This window comes from Mus musculus, chromosome 6 (genome assembly GCF_000001635.26).
Source record: "Mus musculus strain C57BL/6J chromosome 6, GRCm38.p6 C57BL/6J".
In the NCBI taxonomy this organism is placed as follows: domain Eukaryota; kingdom Metazoa; phylum Chordata; class Mammalia; order Rodentia; family Muridae; genus Mus; species Mus musculus.
Window position 1 is genome coordinate 125,127,520 of NC_000072.6, and position 17,450 is coordinate 125,144,969.

The 17,450-nt window shown below is 50.1% G+C and overlaps 2 protein-coding genes across 13 annotated transcripts in view; both read left to right on the plus strand.

Moving 5' to 3' along the window:
• Chd4 (chromodomain helicase DNA binding protein 4) overlaps positions 1 to 3,072 on the plus strand; it is a 34,612-nt gene extending 31,540 nt beyond the window's left edge. For 5 of the 11 annotated variants that reach the window (XM_017321295.2, XM_030255054.1, XM_006505285.1 and 2 more), the window contains exons 38-39: positions 1,273 to 1,471; positions 2,301 to 3,072. In XM_017321295.2, coding sequence (XP_017176784.1) covers positions 1,273 to 1,471; positions 2,301 to 2,482 — 381 coding nt within the window. In that variant the 3' untranslated portion in view covers positions 2,483 to 3,072. The remainder of the gene's footprint in view (positions 1 to 1,272; positions 1,472 to 2,300) is intronic. The other 6 variants (XM_017321296.2, NM_001346610.1, XM_006505281.1 and 3 more) reach the window with 2 other exon arrangements.
• Positions 3,073 to 4,363: 1,291 nt separating this feature from the next.
• Nop2 (NOP2 nucleolar protein) lies at positions 4,364 to 17,234 on the plus strand. Of its 2 annotated transcripts, none has more exons than NM_138747.2 (16): positions 4,364 to 4,484; positions 4,689 to 4,799; positions 6,000 to 6,045; positions 6,195 to 6,283; positions 7,028 to 7,212; positions 9,394 to 9,449; positions 9,536 to 9,696; positions 9,792 to 9,991; positions 10,116 to 10,205; positions 12,121 to 12,208; positions 12,287 to 12,427; positions 13,016 to 13,155; positions 13,271 to 13,360; positions 13,517 to 13,639; positions 13,755 to 13,983; positions 16,482 to 17,234. In NM_138747.2, the coding sequence occupies exons 2-16, from the start codon at positions 4,694 to 4,696 to the stop codon at positions 17,120 to 17,122; spliced, it is 2,385 nt and encodes a 794-aa protein (NP_620086.2). In that variant the 5' UTR covers positions 4,364 to 4,484; positions 4,689 to 4,693; the 3' UTR covers positions 17,123 to 17,234. The 2 variants fall into 2 exon arrangements, with proteins under 2 accessions (NP_620086.2, XP_030110957.1); XM_030255097.1 differs by having other exon boundaries at positions 4,390 to 4,510.
• Positions 17,235 to 17,450: the final 216 nt, after the last annotated feature.

Genomic DNA, 17,450 nt, shown 5'->3' on the forward strand with positions numbered 1-17,450 from the left:
AAAAAAAACATTTTTCCTTTAATCCTAGCAGTTGGATAAGTGGATTCTAGCCAGTTTGAGGCCAGCCTGGTCTACAAGTGAGTTTCAGGCTACACAGAGCTACAGACTCAGATGCTGCCTCAAATAACAACTACTTTTGTTAGTAGTGGTTTTTGGATTTTGCCTACAGCTCCAGCTGTTCCCAGGTATTTGAGAGTCAAAATTATACCTGTCACTCCCATGGTTTTGAAGGACAAAAGGAATATCTAGTATGTATTTCAGATATATGGTCATGAATATAATGTGACTCTTGTCATGTAAAAGTTGTATACATAGAAAAAATTGGAAAAAATTAACAAAATACTAACATGCTTCGCAGGAATGATTATCTGTGGCGTTATGTACTTACAGCTGTGAGTCTGAGGCTTGGGCTGCACGAGCCTGTGTAAGAGGTCAGAGGACAACTTGTGGTAGTTAGTGTTCTTTTTTTTGGTTTTGGTTTTGGTTTTGGTTTGGTTTGGTTTTTGTTTTTGTTTTGAGACAAGGTTTCTCTGTGAAGCCCTGGCTGTCCTGGAACTCACTTTGTAGACCAGGCTGGCCTCAAACTCAGAAATCCGCCTGTCTCTGCCTCCCAAGTGCTGGGATTAGAGGCGTACCATGCCCGGCAGTAGTTGGTGTTCTTGCCCCATGTGGTTCTGGGCATCAAATGCAGGTGCTTAGGCTTTGCTGCACGGCCTTTACTCTCTGAGCCATCTTGCCAGTCCATAATTCTATATAAATTGTATGTTTTCTAAGTTGAGTCCTTACGATTTCTCTGAGAATCTAAAAAGTGTGGACCTCCAGGGCTGGAGAGATGCTCAGTAGTTAAGAACACTGGTTCCTCTTCCAGAGGTCCTGCATACTCATACATAAAATACAGTGTTAAAAATGTGGACTCCAGCCGGGCGTGGTGGCACATGCCTTTAATTCTAGCACTTGGGAGACAGAGGCAGGCAGATTTCTGAGTTCAAGGCCAGCCTGGTCTACAAAGTGAGTTCCAGGACAGCCAGGGCTACACAGAGAAACTCTGTCTCAAAAAACAAAAAAAAAAAAAAAAAAAAAAGAGAGAGAGAGAGAGAGAGAAATGTGGACTCCAGTGGGTAGGAGGTGCTGGCCTGTTGAAGTCCGTGGGTGAGGAACAGTGTGGAGGGGCCGGCATTTCTTTACAGATTCTTGCTAGCTGGAGGAAGAGATGAATCTGTCAGTGAGAACGTGGCCATCAGTCCAACCCCTGTCTTCTTTCTCCGTGTGCAGCTCTTAGAACAAGCCCTGGTGATCGAGGAGCAGCTTCGCAGGGCAGCTTACCTGAACATGTCCGAGGACCCCTCTCACCCGTCTATGGCCCTTAACACCCGCTTCGCTGAGGTGGAGTGTTTGGCAGAAAGTCACCAGCACCTGTCCAAGGAGTCGATGGCAGGGAATAAGCCGGCCAATGCAGTCCTACACAAAGGTCGCCAGTGGCTCCCCTGCCTCCTGCTCCTTCCACCTCCCCCTCCACTCTCCCCTCCCCAACATCCATAAACAGCTTATTTCCAAACTGTCTGCCGAGCCTGTGTGGAACCTTAGGATGTGAGCTGAGGGGATTTTCTTTGCAGGCAATCGAGGACAGCGATTTTCTTTGAACTCTTAAGTCTATTGAGATTTTGAGCATAGCTTTATGGGGGGGGGGTGAAATGAAAAGGTGGGTGTCATAAAGGTAGCCGGGGACATTGGGGATATAAAAAGGTGTGGATGCAGAGAGGAGATGGTAGGAACTGAGCCTCTCAAGTGGAGGAGCCCAAGGCTGAGAATAAAAACTCTGTGGGCATTTGCTGTGCTCCCAACTTGGGAGCACTTGGAGGCGGGAGCACGATGAGATGTGCTCATGCTTGGCTGCATAGGAAGTTTGAAGCCAACCTTTTATATAAAAAAAAAAAAAAAAAAAAAAAAAAAAGAAAGAAAGAAAAAGAAAATGGAGACAATAGTGAGAAGGAATAATGAACTAAAGTTTGGTGGCTCTTAAAAACAAGAATCCGCCAGCTGTGGATGGCCGATGCCTAGAGTCACAGGGACTCAAGAGACACAGCAGGACCTGAGCTCAAGTCTCAGGCCATCCTGGACAACATGTGAGACCAGAGCCACTTGCAACTAGAATGGGAGGAATAGCTGGGTGGGCAGGCCAGGTAAAGCGAGTGTCAAGAGCGTATCCTGTGTATGCCAGCGTGACAACCAGCCCTGTGGGCCACAGCTGTGCCCTTGACTACCACAGCTCACGGCCTCTTTCTTTCTTTTTCCCTCTGCAGTCCTGAAACAGCTGGAGGAACTGTTGAGTGACATGAAAGCTGATGTGACGCGGCTCCCAGCCACCATTGCCCGCATCCCCCCAGTCGCTGTGAGGTTACAGATGTCAGAGCGGAACATTCTCAGCCGCCTGGCAAACAGGGCGCCAGAACCTCCCCCACAGCAGGTAGCCCAGCAGCAGTGAAAGACCCAGAGTGATATCCACCTCCACCACTCAGCAGTGACCTTCCTCACTTTCTCTTGTCCCGGCTGCCCCTGGGGGCCAGAGAGACCCTTGCCTTCCTTCTGCCCATCTTCTGAGTTGTAAAGGAACAGCCCTGCGCAGTGGGGCAGGGAGGGAGGGAGAAGCAATGGTGCCCTTCCTGCTGGAGAGACAAGCAGCAGTAGCGCAGCGCCCGCCCGCCATGTGCAGGAGCTGGCGGGCTGGCTGCCTTCTGGACCCTGGCTTCTCCCCACCGTGCGCCTGTTACAAACTGTTGTGGATTCTGCCAGGCTCGAAGAAAATGATCTGAATTTCTTCCTCTTTTTGGTTTTATTTTGTTGGTTTACTTTGTGTTTTCTCCTTTTTGGGGGGTATTCAGAGTGGGCCGGGCCCCTGGGCGAGACACAGCTACCTCTGTTGGCATCTTTTTAATACCAGGAACCCAGCGGCTCCAGCCACTGAGCAGCTAAATAAAGTTGGAAAAAAAAAAAAAAAGAAAAAGAACCAAAAGCATAAAAAACCACAGCAAATTTCTTGATGAGAACTGAAAATAAAAGTTTCCTTGTATTTTAGTGATCTGGTTCTGTGTGGGTGAGTGTGGGTTCCAGGTACCCCAGGAACTGGCTTATCCTGGAAGACTGCCTGTGCTCCTGACAGGGTGACATTCTGGCGAACAAGAGGCTTCTGGACCATTGTTTATAGGCTCTGATCTTTAGCAAACTGTTCGCAGAGCACTCCTGCAGGAAGTAGCCACTTGCCTGGTACAGTTGTGAAGACATTGGGCAAGTGTTCTACCATGGAATACATATGCGTGAATATGTAATTATAGAAGTATAAATTTTTTGAGGGTCTAAGTAACAACTGCCTGCCCCTGCCTCTCAAGTGGGGGAATTAAGGATGTGTTACCTTAAGTATAAATTTTTTGAGGGTCTAAGTAACTACTGCCTGCCCCTGCCTCTCAAGTGGGGGAATTAAGGATGTTACCGTACCCTAAAATTTTTTCCTTGGTTTATTGTTATCACTTTTTTTTTGTTTGAAGATTTATTTATTATTATATATGAGTACACTTCAGACACACCAGAAGAGTGCATCAGATCTCATTGCAGATGGTTGTGAGCCACCATGTGGTTGCTGGGATTTGAACTCGGGACCCTTAGAAGAGCAGTCAGTGCTCTTGACTGCTGAGCCATCTCTCCAGCCCCTTATTACTGGTTTTCTTTGAGACAGGGTTTCTTTGTGTAATCCTGGGTCCAGGAATTCCAGGCTGCCCTCAAGTTAAAGAGATTCACCTGCTTCTTGCAGAGGGCTGAGATTATAGAGAACTACCACTCTCTTATATAATTTGTACATAGCATCACTGTGCACGTGGAGGTCAAAGAGCAGCTTGTAGGAGTTTGTGCCCGATGCCACTAGATGGGTGGGTCCTGGACTCAAAGACTCAGTTCTGCAGGCTCGGAGACAAGCGCGTTTATCCGCTAAGCGGTCTCCCTGCTTGGAAGGAAGGCCGGCCGAGTGCGTGTTCCTATGTGAAAGGGTCCGGAGGGGAGGGTTACCTCTAAGGAAAGCGGCTCTAATACAAAACTTTGGGAACAGGAGGGCGAGGGGCGTGGGACCCCGCGATCTTGCGGGCTAAGGCAATTAGGGTGCCAGCGGGAGGGCCAAGTTGCGGTGCTAGGTGGAAGGAGCGTGCGGCCTCGGGAGTAGCGGGCGGAAGCCACCTTCCGAACCGAGGGCAGAGAAACGCTGACCGCAGCGCCGCGCGTTTCCCTCTCTGAACCGCGGGTGAGGGGCGTGTCCCTGGATCACGTGTGTTCCGGTGCCGCGGCCGGAAGAGGCGGGGCGTTGTGACGACCCTTTTTGCGCTTGCGCGATTCACTTTCGCGGTGTGCGACCTCTGAGTTCTTCCCCCCAGTGCACGTGGAGCGGGCCTTGACTGGAGGTGCCGGGTCAGCCGGAACCAGGTCTAGGCGAGCCGAGCCTTCAGGTGCGTCTGCAGGATCGCGGAGCAAGGTTCCGAGAGGGGCGTGGTGACGAGGTCCTGTGGGAGATCCTGGAGGGGGCCATCGGGGTCCTGAGTAGTGGTCCTGGGCCGGGCGGTACCCATCCCTGGTAATATCCTTAAGCCTACGGCCTGCGTTCCCATTTCAGCATCCACAACGTCGCTTTGCCTCGTTTGTCTTTGCTTTAGTTATCATGGGGCGCAAGTTGGATCCTACGAAGAAGGAGAAGCGTGGACCCGGCCGAAAGGCCCGAAAACAGAAGGGTGCGGAGACCGAATTGGTCAGATTTTTGCCTGCAGGTGAGGGTCGTAGCTCCCTGATCCCGGCCAGCCTTTGCCCCATTTTGTGCCATAACTTCTCGTTTGCGTGTTCGCCTTTACCTGCTGCATAGATGTGAGCTGTTAGGAGATAAATAGTTTGGGTTAGAGAAGGGTGGGAAGCTGCCACTGGGGCATGGTACTCGTGCGAGGAGCGGTGCGATCTTCCGTTTCCAGGAAGGGAGTTCTCATGAAGAATTTGGAAAGATGTTATTAAGCTTAGTTTTGGTAAGCAAGAGTTGGAAACGGAACAGACCGGTCACGAATTGTCCGGAAGAGATGGAATGAAAGCACGGATCTGAGCCCTCTGTGGTGAAGGATGATGGAAGATGCAGTTTGTTGAAATATTGGCAAGCCACAGGCCCATGAAGGAGATCCTCAACTGTATGGACACATGGTCTCACTTCATCGAATTTTAGAGTCCTGGGAGAGAGGCTTTGTTATTTGTTAGGTTAGAGGTGTCTTAACACACAGTAAGTGAAAAGGGACATTTCTTGTAGATTGTAAAACCAAAAATAGCAAAATTAAGTTCTAATTTAGTTGATAACTGAATAAGCTGAGAATAAGGGAAGGGCAGAAAAGGGGTTTGAGGTTACATTGTTATCAGAATGTCACTGTTTGAGTTTCCTTGCTGAACAGTCTGATGGCTGCTTCCTCTCCTCTACATCTTTTGGTCTTTTTTGGGGTGGGGTGGGGTGGGGGTGGGGGTTTCGAGACAGGATTTCTCTGTATAGCCCTGGCTGTCCTGGAACTCACTCTGTAGACCAGGCTGGCCTCAAACTCAGAAATCTGCCTGCCTCTGCCTCCCGAGTGCTGGGATTAAAGGCGTTCACCACCACACCTGGCTTCTTTTGGTCTTTTTAAGTTTTCTGGAAGTGATGGGAATGGAGCCTTGGGCTTTCCCCATACTCCGCACAGGCTGTACTATTGGCCTGTCTTTCACATCTCCTGTAACTCCTGGATGACTTGTATGGAGTGACTCCCATGGACTGTAGTTTATAGCCTTAGTCTTTCCTGCTGCCGTGGGTGAATATGAGGACTTGTACATAACAAACAAACTCGCTCTACCACTGCCACACTTTTCTTCGTTAACGTGGTGATTCTCTCTCTTCCTAATTACATGCCTGCCCCCAGTTTGTATTTCCTATAAATTCCTAATCTATCCCTTTTTTAAATTAACAGCTGGCGATGAGAATTCCAAGAGGCTGTCGAGTCGTGCCCGAAAGCGGTGAGTGTGAATCCGCTGGTTTAGTGAGATTGTAGCTGCTGGATCCATGGGTGAAGAGGGCTGGTTGTGCATTGTCTTGTTTCCTTGTGGTGGGAGGTGGCAGAACCCGGAGGTATGTTCCCTTGTCTTCACTTTCTGTATTCTTTCAGGGCAGCCAAGAGGAGGGCAGGGTCTGTTGACGTCCCTAAGCCAAATAAGTCTCCTGGGATCAAAACATTGCCTGGAGAGTTATCCAAAGGTTAGTGACTATAGGAGTTGGTTGCTCTGTGAAGAATCCTCTGGGACCTGGATAGGGCTAATTGTTTCTAGAATGGAAGGAACGGCAAAGCAAAATATATATATATGTACATATATATATATTTTTTTTTTTGTTTGTTTGTTTCTTTAAGATGCTGGAGATAGCTCAGGCCGTGGTAAGAGACAGATTTTCTCTGTGTAGCCTTGAGTATCCTTTAACTCACTTTGTAGACTAGGCTGGCCATGAACTCACAGAGATCCAACTGTTTCTGCCTTACTTTTGAAAAATCACAACTCAGTTTATTTTATATATATGAGTGTATTGCCTGCATATATGAGTGAGTGTCATGTGGGTGCCTGGTTCTGTGGAGGTCAAAAGAAGGCATCGGATCCCCTGGAACTGGAATTACAAATGGTTGTGAATCCCCACCATTCGAGTGCCAGGGCAACGCCTGCTCTTATCCATTGAGTCTTCTCTCCGGCCCTATTTTTACTCTTTCTTGTGTGTGTCCGAATGTGGTTGTGTGCTCGTGAGTGGGATGCTGAATCGACTGAGAGTTGGAGATATAGGTACTTGTGAATTGTCATATGTGGGTTCTGGGGTCTGTGCTTTTAACTGTTAAGTAAAGCCATCTCTCCAGCCCTCAGAGACCATGCTTAGGGCTAGAAAGTACAGGCTCCAGGGGTGTGAGGCAGGGTGTGGTTGCCGTCCATCCAGGGTTTGGCAAACCCTCACTCTTCTCAGGAGCAGTCCAGGCTCGAGGTAAGAAGCGCCCAGCACCAATTCAAAACAGTGATGGGGACGAGGAGGAAGACTCGGGGGAAGACGATGTGGTGACCCAGGGGGACCTTTGGGGCTCTGAGGACAGTGATGAAGATATGGTGGATGACTATGGAGCTGCCTCTAACTCGGAGGATGAGGAGGAAAAGGTGAGTCTCTTCTGGGTATTCTCAAGTAGATCTTTCTGTTTATTTGAGGTATTGTCCTACTGTGTAGCCCTGGCTGTCCTTGAAATCAGCTCTTCTTGCCTCTGCCTCCTGATGCCGGGGCTAAGGGTATGTGTCACCACGCCTAGCTTGTTCGATCTTTGTTGGCCTGAACTCTACTTAGCCCAGGCTGGCCTCTAATTTACAACTCTCCTACTTTGGCTCCTGAGTGTTGTGATTACAGGTAATGTGTCACTGCCTGATTGAATCTTAGCCTTTTAGTTCCCAGACTGGCCTGGTATGTGTACTGCTCCTGCCTTGGCCTCTCAAGTGCTGGCATCTGGGTTTGTGCCACCATGTCTAACTTGCTTTTTAGCTTCTTTCCAAATTGTCCAGGCTCCTCCAGAGACAAGGACAGTCTGAGTGGAGTAGAGGGTTCTGGTGCTCCTGTCTCAGCACTCCCAAGCTGGAACGCACTGTCAGCTTTAGATTTATATATATGTACTTCGTGTGCTTGCGTGTCGGCCTGCATGCATGTAAATGCTACAATGCTTGCAGAGACAAGAAGAGAGGTGGATCCCTGGGAGCAGAATTCCAGACCATCTTTTTTTCCAGTTTATTTTGTGTGTATGAGTGTTCTGCCTAATTAGGAGGGTGGAGAGATGGATCAGTGGCTAAGATCACTGCAGAAGATCTAAGATCAGTTCTTAGCACCCACAGTGGATTAATCACATCTGCCTGTAACTCTTACGTCCAAGGAATCCCAAGCTCTCTGATGGCCTCTGGGCATCTGTGTTCATGTACGCATGCCCACACACAGATGCTCACATACAGTTACATAACATACGGTTACAAGTAAAATAAAATCTGAGCCAGGCATGGTTGCACACGCCTTTAATCCCAGTACTCTGGAGGCAGAGGCAGGCGGATCTCTTAGTTCAAGACCAGCTTGGTCTCCAGAGCTAGTTCTAGTACAGCCAGGGTTACTCAGAGAAACCATGTCCCCAAAACAAAACAAAATCTTTTAAAAGAAACACTTAGAAATGAAATTGATTAAAATTATGAGCAGGAGCAATAGGTAGTAATTCAGAGGCATGTGGCAGAGCATGATTTTTATATACAGGAGGCGAGCATGATTCTTACATACAGGAGGTGAGCGGTGTTCTTATGTACAGGAGGTTTTCCTTTGCTGTGTATCTCAGGCTGGCTCCAAACCATGCTCTGATCTCAGCCTCTAGAATGCCATGGCTATACATGTGCTTGGCCTTATTTGCCTTCATTCCAACCTCTCTGCCACCCCAATCAAAATAAGGAGCCAGATAAGGCAATCCTCCTACTTTAGAGACTGAAGCAGGAGGATTGCTGAGTTTGAGGCCAGCCTGGGCAACTGTCAACAAAACCAACTAAACAAATGAACAGCGGGGGCTGACGAGCTCGGAGGTTGAGAACCTTGTCAGATGATCCAGGTTTGACTCTCCAGTACCTACACGGTGCTCAAAGCTATCTATGAAGAGTTCTCTGTCCCAATGTCCTCTGGTCTCGATGGGCACTGAGTGCCTATGTAATGTACTTAGGCATACTTTCAGACCAAACACTCTGGAGAGGTGACTCGGGTTAGGAGCCTGACTGCTCTCATTGAGGACCTAGATTTGATTCCCATCATCCACATAGTTGTTCCTAACTGTCTGTCATTCCAGAGCCAAGGTATTCACCTCTCCTGGTTGTCAAGGTCTTTTTCCTGCACAGACATGTGGGCAAAACACCCATCATACGCTTTTTTGTTTTTGTTTTTTCAAAGCTGGGTTTCTCTGTGTAGTCCTGGCTGACCTGGAACTCACTCTGTAGACCAGGCTGGCCTCAAACTCAGAAATCCTCCTGCTTCTGCCTCCTGAGTGCTGGGATTAAAGGCGTGTGCTACCACTGCCTGGCTTTTTTTTTTTTTTTTTTTTTAAATAAATAAAGCAAAGCATTTTAAAGTAAAAGACCTTAAAATTAAAAACTAGAGAGGAAATACAAATGACATAGTTTCTGTGTCAACCCCTGCATTGTCTTTAGCTTCTGTCTTTGCTTCTGAGAGAACATTAGATTTATGTTTAGGGAAAAGTAGCCCACAAGGGAGGGGCAGACTGTGACGCAGGGTGGCAAAGGGCTGCCTCGTCAGACACGGGTCTTCTCTCTTCCCAGCTGTTGCCTATTGAAAGAGCTGCCCTGAAGCAGAAAGCCCAGGATGCCACAGCTGGGTGAGTTTGGCCACAGGCAGGAGGGGAAAATATGAAGGAGGAGGTGTCTGTCTGGGCTTGAACCCTGGTCCTGGCCTTGTTTTTAGGGTCCTGTGGAATGAAGAGGACACTGATGAAGATGAAGATGATGATGGTGTGTCCCCTGAGTCCCACCCCAGAAAGGATGACAAAGCAGAGGGGGATTTGCAGATTAATGTGGAAGATGAGGAAGCCTTTGTGCTGCCCCCTGCTGGGGAGACGGACCAGGATATCCTTTGAGTGCAGAGTGGGAGTGGGAGGAGAGGGCCTGAGTGGGGCTCTCTCAGGCTAGGATTCGAGGCCACATTTCCTTAATGAGCCCACATGGCCAGGCTCCAGACCTGCAGCGAGTTCACAAGCGGATCCAGGACATCGTGGGAGTGCTGCGGGATTTCGGAGCTCAGCGAGAAGAGGGCCGGTCTCGAGCTGAGTATCTAAGTCGGCTTCAGAAGGACCTGGCCACTTACTATTCTTATGGAGACTTCCTGCTGAGCAAGCTCATGGAGCTGTTCCCTCTGTCTGAGGTACCGGCAGCTGCTGCTTCCGCTTCCCTTCCCTTTGTACGGCTGTGATGCCGTTTACCCGCTCACACTGTGTGCTGAGCTCATGGGCTCTTGGCTCAGCCCTGATGCACTGTCTCCATCGCAGTTGATCGAGTTCTTAGAAGCTAATGAGGTGCCCCGGCCAATCACCCTTCGGACCAACACCTTGAAAACCCGTCGCCGAGACCTTGCTCAGGTCAGTGTCCTTTTAATTCAGAACTGGACTCTGGCTCACCCGTGAATCACCCTGCCCAGTTGTAGCTGGGTGTGTTCTTCAGACCTGAGAGTGCCTTGTTCCAAGCCTGGCCCCCAGGCCTGCGATCTGTGTGCCTCTGTGCTGCCTGCGCCTGGGATGCGGCACCAGCGTGGGGAAGAACTGCGACCTAGGGGATTGGAGGGAGGGCACCAGGAAGCCGAGAAACGATGCTCGCCCCAGGAAAACATAAAAAACACACAAGAGTAAGATTTTATTCTTACACAAGGATTCGGGAGCCCCAGGTTAAAGACTTTGCTTCTAGCCAGGCAGTGGTGGCGCATGCCTTTAATCCCAGCACTCGGGAGGCAGAGGCAGGCGAATTTCTGAGTTCGAGGCCAGCCTGGTCTACAGAGTGAGTTCCAGGACAGCCAGGGCTATACAGAGAAACCCTGTCTCAAAAAAACAAAACAAAAAAAAAGACTTTGCTTCTAAAATCAGTAGTGTTAACCTTGCATACTGTCTTAGTCAGGGTTTCTATTCCTGCACAAACAATCATGACCAAGAAGCAGTTGGGGAGGAAAGGGTTTATTCAGCTTACACTTCCATACTGCTGTTCATTACCAAGGAAGTCAGGACTGGAACTAAAGCAGGTCAGGAAGCAGGAGCTGATGCAGAGGCCATGGAGGGATGTTACTTACTGGCTTGCTTTCTTATAGAACCCAAGACTACCAACCAGCCCAGGGTTGGCACCACGTACAGTGGGCCCTCCCCACTTCCAGCTTGTGTCAAGGTGACACACACAACCAGCCAGTGCACATACTGTTTGTTTTTTATTGTTGTACTGAGCTTATTTTACGTGTTTTATTTATGAGTATTCACCGTGTGAGTGTGTGGGAGCTATGGATTGTTGTGAGCCACTATTTAGGTGCTGGCATCCAGTCCAGAACCCCTGCCACAGGGACGGGGCTAAGCCATCTCCAGCCCTGCGTATTGTAGTTTCATGTTTTGTTTTTGAGCCAATCTCACTATGTAAGCCCTTGCTGGCCTTGAACTTACAGAGATCACCGGCCTCTACCTTCCAGGGGCTGAGATTAAACGTTTTGTTTCCTTCAGGTTTTGAGGCAGGTCTCATGAAGCCAGGCTGACCTAAAGCTTGCTTTGTAGTACAGGTTACCACTGAACTTCTGGTCTTCCTGGGTTTGCCTCTGGAATGCTGGGCTACAGGCATGTGCCATTGGAATGCTGGGCTACAAGCATGTGCCTCTGGAATGCTGGGGCACAAGCATGTGCCTCTGGAATGCTGGGCTACAAGCATGTGCCTCTGGAATGCTGGGGCACAAGCATGTGCCATTGGAATGCTGGGCTACAGGCATGTGCCATTGGAATGCTGGGCACAAGCATGTGCCATTGGAATACTGGGCACAAGCATGTGCCATTGTGCCTAGTTTTATGCACTGCTGGGGAGTGAGCGCACATGCTGGGCAAGCACTCTACCCACTGACACACGTCGGGGTACCCCAGCAGTTCTTCCTGTATCCTAGCTCTAGACGCGATGCCCAATTGGGCTGTGTGGTTAGATCCGGTAGTTTACATTTTTAATCCCAGCACTTGTGAAGTTGAGGCAGACCGCTCAGGCTACATAGCTATACCCCATGTCAAAACAAGGGTCTTGGAGGACGGGCTAGAGTGGCTCAGTGGTCGACCCTTTGTTCAGGCTTTACAAGGCCTTGGGTTCCACGCACGCACTGTAGGCAGATGGCATATGGATGGTATAAGGGGGCAAGATCTGCCAGGTGAATCTGCTGGCTGTCATGAGAGCTGTGCTTGGAGCTGCAGTGCAATGGACCAGGTTCTCCCGCATGGCTGTCTTGGGGGTAGAATATCATGGTTTTGACATCTCCCTCCTTATTCTCAGGCTCTGATCAATCGTGGGGTTAATCTGGATCCACTGGGGAAGTGGTCAAAGTCTGGACTTGTGGTATATGATTCTTCAGTGCCTATTGGTAAGTGTCCCCAGCTGGTAGCTAGCCCTTCTGTCCCTTCCCTCTGCCAGCATGTCACACCATGGCCCTCCTTCACAGGCGCTACCCCTGAGTACCTCGCTGGACACTATATGCTGCAGGGAGCTTCCAGTATGTTGCCCGTCATGGCCCTGGCACCTCAGGAGCATGAGCGGATCTTAGACATGTGCTGTGCTCCTGGGGGGAAGACCAGCTACATAGGTATGCAAAGGGCAGGCCGGGTGCAGGCGTCTGCCTGTACTTCAGAAAGAATCTAGATTGGTGACACCTTAAAGGTGATCCAGTTTGGTATGCCGTCACCTCACAGAAAGGGAGGGGCAGTTGGAACAGGAAGCTAAGCCTCTTCTAGGAAATGGAAGAGCAGGAGACTGAGCCAGAAACCTGGAGTTTAAAATTGGGGAGTTAGGCAAGGGGGCTGGGCTGTGGCAGAGTGGCAGAGCAGTTTGCTTTAGCGTGCACAGACCTAGCATGCACAATGCCCCTCGCAGAAAGGGAGGGGCAGTTTCTGCAATCTAGGCTCCAAGTTCAGCTCTGTCATTTAACCTGTGCCTGGCCTTGGTTGACTTCTGATTTTGTTCTCCCTAAACTGGGGGTGGGGGTGGGGGGTGAGACGGGGACCAGAAAGATGGTTAGCAGAAGGGGAAGCCATGTGGATGGACTTAGTACTGGCTGTCTGGGCAGAAAGGAGTTGGCCTTGGAGGGATGGGATTGGGCTGGGGAGGAGGTAGTGGGTGTGAGGCAGAGGAAGTGCTGCTGAGCTGGCTGGCACTCCCTGCTCCCTGCCCCTAGCTCAGCTGATGAAGAACACAGGAGTGATCCTTGCCAACGATGCCAATGCAGACCGGCTCAAGAGCGTGGTGGGCAACCTGCACCGCTTGGGAGTCACCAACACCATCATCAGCCACTATGATGGGCGCCAGTTCCCCAAGGTGGGCTCTTGTCTTTCTGAGGCTTGCCCTTGGTGACATCACTGTGTTGTGCTGTCCTTATGAAATTAGAAGTATTGCTTGCAGCAAGCATCAGGTTGACGGCTCCTTTCCACAGGTGGTAGGGGGCTTTGATCGAGTGCTACTGGATGCTCCTTGTAGTGGCACAGGAGTCATCTCCAAAGACCCTGCTGTGAAGACGAACAAGGTGAGGGCCTGGGCCTGGGCCTGGGCCTGGGGCCGCTTGAGAGGCTTTGGCTGATCTTGTGGGGCTGGAGTGTCATGATCAGAGAAGACCCCGTAGGCAGCCGCTCCGTTCCTCAGGCTGTCTCATGAAGTCCCTCACTCCTGGTCTCTTGGGCAGGATGAGAAAGACATCCAGCGCTGTGCCCACCTTCAGAAGGAACTGCTGCTCAGTGCTATCGACTCAGTGAACGCTGCCTCCAAGACCGGAGGCTACCTGGTCTACTGCACCTGTTCCATTACGGTGAGACCTCTGCGGGGGCAGATGGCGGAGGCTGCTGTGGAGGGCACTGGACTCTGAGAGCTCTCTCAGCTCCACCTGCACGGCCATCCTTCCTATTTGTCCTTTCCACATCCAGGTGGAAGAGAACGAGTGGGTGGTAGACTATGCCTTGAAGAAGAGGAATGTGCGGCTGGTGCCCACCGGCCTGGACTTCGGCCAGGAAGGTTTTACCCGCTTCCAAGCAAGGCGCTTTCACCCCACTCTGCGTTCCACCCGGCGCTTCTACCCTCACACTCACAATATGGACGGTTTCTTTATCGCCAAGTTCAAGAAATTTTCCAATTCTATTCCCCAGCCCCATGCAGGTAATCTGCTCTGCTCTTCCCTACCACCACCTCCTTGGCTCTCTGTCTTTTTAGTGTGTGTGCGCGTGTGCTATATGCAGCATGGTGCATGTGTATGCAGTGTGATGATACATGAATGCATGTGTGTACAGCGTGATGCATGTGTCCGTTGTGTATGCAGTGTGATACATGTATGTATGTGGTAGAGTTGTGTTCATATGCGTGTGAGAGAGCTATAGCTCAACCTCAGCCATTGGCCTCTGCTCTCCACCTGACTCGCTTATGTTGTATCGTGTGCGTGTGCGTGTGCGTGTGTGTGTGTGTGTGTGTATACGCGTGTGTGTGCGTGCGTACGCACCAGCACACCTATCAGAAAACACATGGAGCTCAGAATAATTTGGGAGTTGTCACCTTCCACCACGTAGTCTGATCAAGTTTGGGCTTGATGGCAGACACCATTACCTGCTGTTTTCACCTCACCATCGCTACTCTTTAAAGAAATGTTGTTTAAAATTTCCCACTACCACCACTTTCCCTCCCAGTGAGTCCATTGAGTGTTGGCTATGTGGATGGATGTGGGACCATCTACTGGAGTGTGAGTAACCTGACAGCCTCCCATCCATCCCTTAGGAAACCTGACTACACCCCCAGCTGCAATCAGTTGCCAGGTACTCCTGAGATAAGACTGGGACTTCATGCTCTACTCCTCACAACACACACACACCCTACTTTTCTCTTTTAGTTAAACTGTCTGGACCACAGACACCTGGGATCAGCCTGCAGTTCTGCCTTCTGGGTTTTTGTTTTCACTTGGATTGGCAGTAGCTAGATGTCGTGTCCTCCCCCCCCCCCCCCCCCCACACACACACACACACACTTTGCAGTGTGGAGAGCAGAGGGTACAGCATGGCAGGGAGAGGGGAGCTTGGTGTTCCCCTCAGCCACTGCACTTGGAGGAAAGACCCTATCCTCTCAGCTGCAGTTGTTCCTGAGCCCTGAGCCTCGACTGTGCGGGTTGAGGGGGACGCGTCACATACTTCTACCAAGAGCCCAAGTGCATTCCCACTGCAGGCTGTGCTTGCTTTTGATTCTTGGCTCTGCTGGCCCAGCATCTCTGCACTGGATTGACAAACTGCAGAGCTCTGGCAGGTCATGGAGCTTGTGGCTGTGCAATTTGTTTCCTCAGGCATCCTCCTGTTGGCCTGCAGCTCGGGAGGGCGGGGTGTTCTGAAACAGAGCTCTGCCTGCCTTGGGTTAGTCGGAAGGGAGGAGAAGAGGGCCTGAGTAGAGTGGGTAGTTTCTGGCTTGGTTTTTGTTTTTTGGGTTTTTTTGGTTTGGTTTTTCGAGACAGGGTTTCTCTGTGTAGCCCTGGCTGTCCTGGAACTCACTCTGTAGACCAGGCTGGCCTCAAACGCAGAAATCCGCCTGCCTCTGCCTCCCGAGTGCTGGGATTAAAGGCATGCGCCACCACGCCCGGCTGATTTTGTTTTCAGTAGCTGCAGACTTAGAACATTGCCAGGTAGGTGCTCTGCACAGTGCAAAAACCTTAAACAGCACATTTTAAGAGGCAAAGGCATCTTTTGAGTTTGAAGCCAGGCTGGTCTCTATGTAGTAAGTCCAAGACCACCTAGGCTACATAGCAAGACCTTGTCTCAGAAAAACCCAGGAAAAAGCAAGTTTTGATATAAGTGAAGTCCATATTTGATGATGTTCTCATTGATACTAGCTAGGTTCCCCACATTGCATGACAGTCTGAGATAGGACAAGCGAGCAAGTGCTTTAGGCTTGCTTTAGAGCCTGGGACTTACTCCTTAGAATGTCTTGTTATATACTGCCCTCCTGAGGGAGCAGCTTCCTCTGAAAACCTGACAAGAAGAGTAGTAATCCCTTAAAACGTGTGGGGCAAATAGTTTCAGTAAAAACCATGAACTAGTGTGAGTAGTCAGTTTTTGGGCACTATCCTAAGGTGTGGGCCTTCGTTATTGTTTCTTTGGATTTTGGTGGGTTTTTTTTTGTTTTTTTGCCAGGTTTTTTATTATTATTATTATTATTATATGTAAATACACTGTAGCTGTCTTCAGACACTCCAGAAGAGGGAGTCAAATCTCATTACAGATGGTTGTGAGCCACCATGTGGTTGCTGGGATTTGAACTTCGGACCTTCAGAAGAGCAGTCAGGTACTCTTACCCACTGAGCCATCTCACCAGCCTGGATTTTGGTGTTTGAAGACCGGGTTTTTCTATGTAGTCCTGGCTCTCCTGGGACTGGCTCTGTTGACAAGGCTGGCCTGGAACTCGGATCCATCTGGCCCTACCTCCTAATTGCTGGGATTAAAGGCTGTGCCACCACCACTGCCTGGCAACTGCCTTGGTTTTTGTTTGTTTGTTTTTTGAGACAGGGTTTCTCTGTATAGCCCTGGCTGTCCCGGACCTCACTTTGTAGACCAGGCTGGCCTCACTCAGAAATCTGCCTGCCTTGTTTCTTAATGATCAAGCCATCTGTTTAATTTTTACCTCAGGAAACTCGGCAGCAGCTACCCCTACAGAGCCTGACCTGAAGGATCAGGTCACCCCAAAGTCTGAGAACGGTAGTCAGCCCACCAAGAAAGCCCGTGGGGCTGTGAAGGCAAAGCAGCAGTTGCTGAGACAGCCACATTCCAAGAAGCCCTTCCAGAAGTTGAACGGCATCGCCAAAGGGCCAGGCTTGTCCACTGAACCTTCTGTCCCAGATGCCCAAGTGTCTACCAGGCCCAGTCAGTCTGCTGGGAATGCTGACGTGAACAGCAAACGAAAGAGGTCTGAGAAGCTGAAGCAGCGGGGACCTAAGTGGAAGCCCTCTAAGGAGGCTGCTGTCCCAAAGCCGAGCGCCCCTTCCAGGGTTGAGGACTCGAGAACACCTCCTGTGCCGACTCCCTCTGAAATCCGTGCTGCCCCAAGGCCTAAGGACTGTGCTCCATCCCTTGGGGAAGCCAAAAAGAAACAGAAAGGAAAGCAGCAGTTAGCACAGCAGCCTGCTAATGGAGCTGCTCCCCTGAAAGAAGATGCTGTTTCCAAGGGACCCTCAGCCCCCTTTGTGTCTCCCCACAGTTCCACCAGGCCCCCACCAGCAAAAAGGAGGAAATCAATGACAAAGGGCAACAGCCAGCCTCTGTTGTCTTAAATGGACTTGGAAACTTGACATTGTCTCTGGGTTGGAACTTTTAGATCCTGATGCAAGGCTGGCCTCCCCCTGTGCATACATATGAAATTTAATATACATATTACCACTCCTAGTTGCTGTTGTGTTTTTTGAGGGGACTGGGTACTGGCGGTTTGTAGGAAAGTGGGCCTGGGTTTCTCTGGGGAGAGACAGTTGTGCACTATTCAAATGACTATTCAAATGGTAAATTTCTCCCTCCATTTCTTAGTCTTCATGGGAAAAAGTAAAGGAGTCCGACCCAGGGTACCAGGTAGAAGAGAGGGCAGTAGGGAAGACTGTCTCTAAAGAG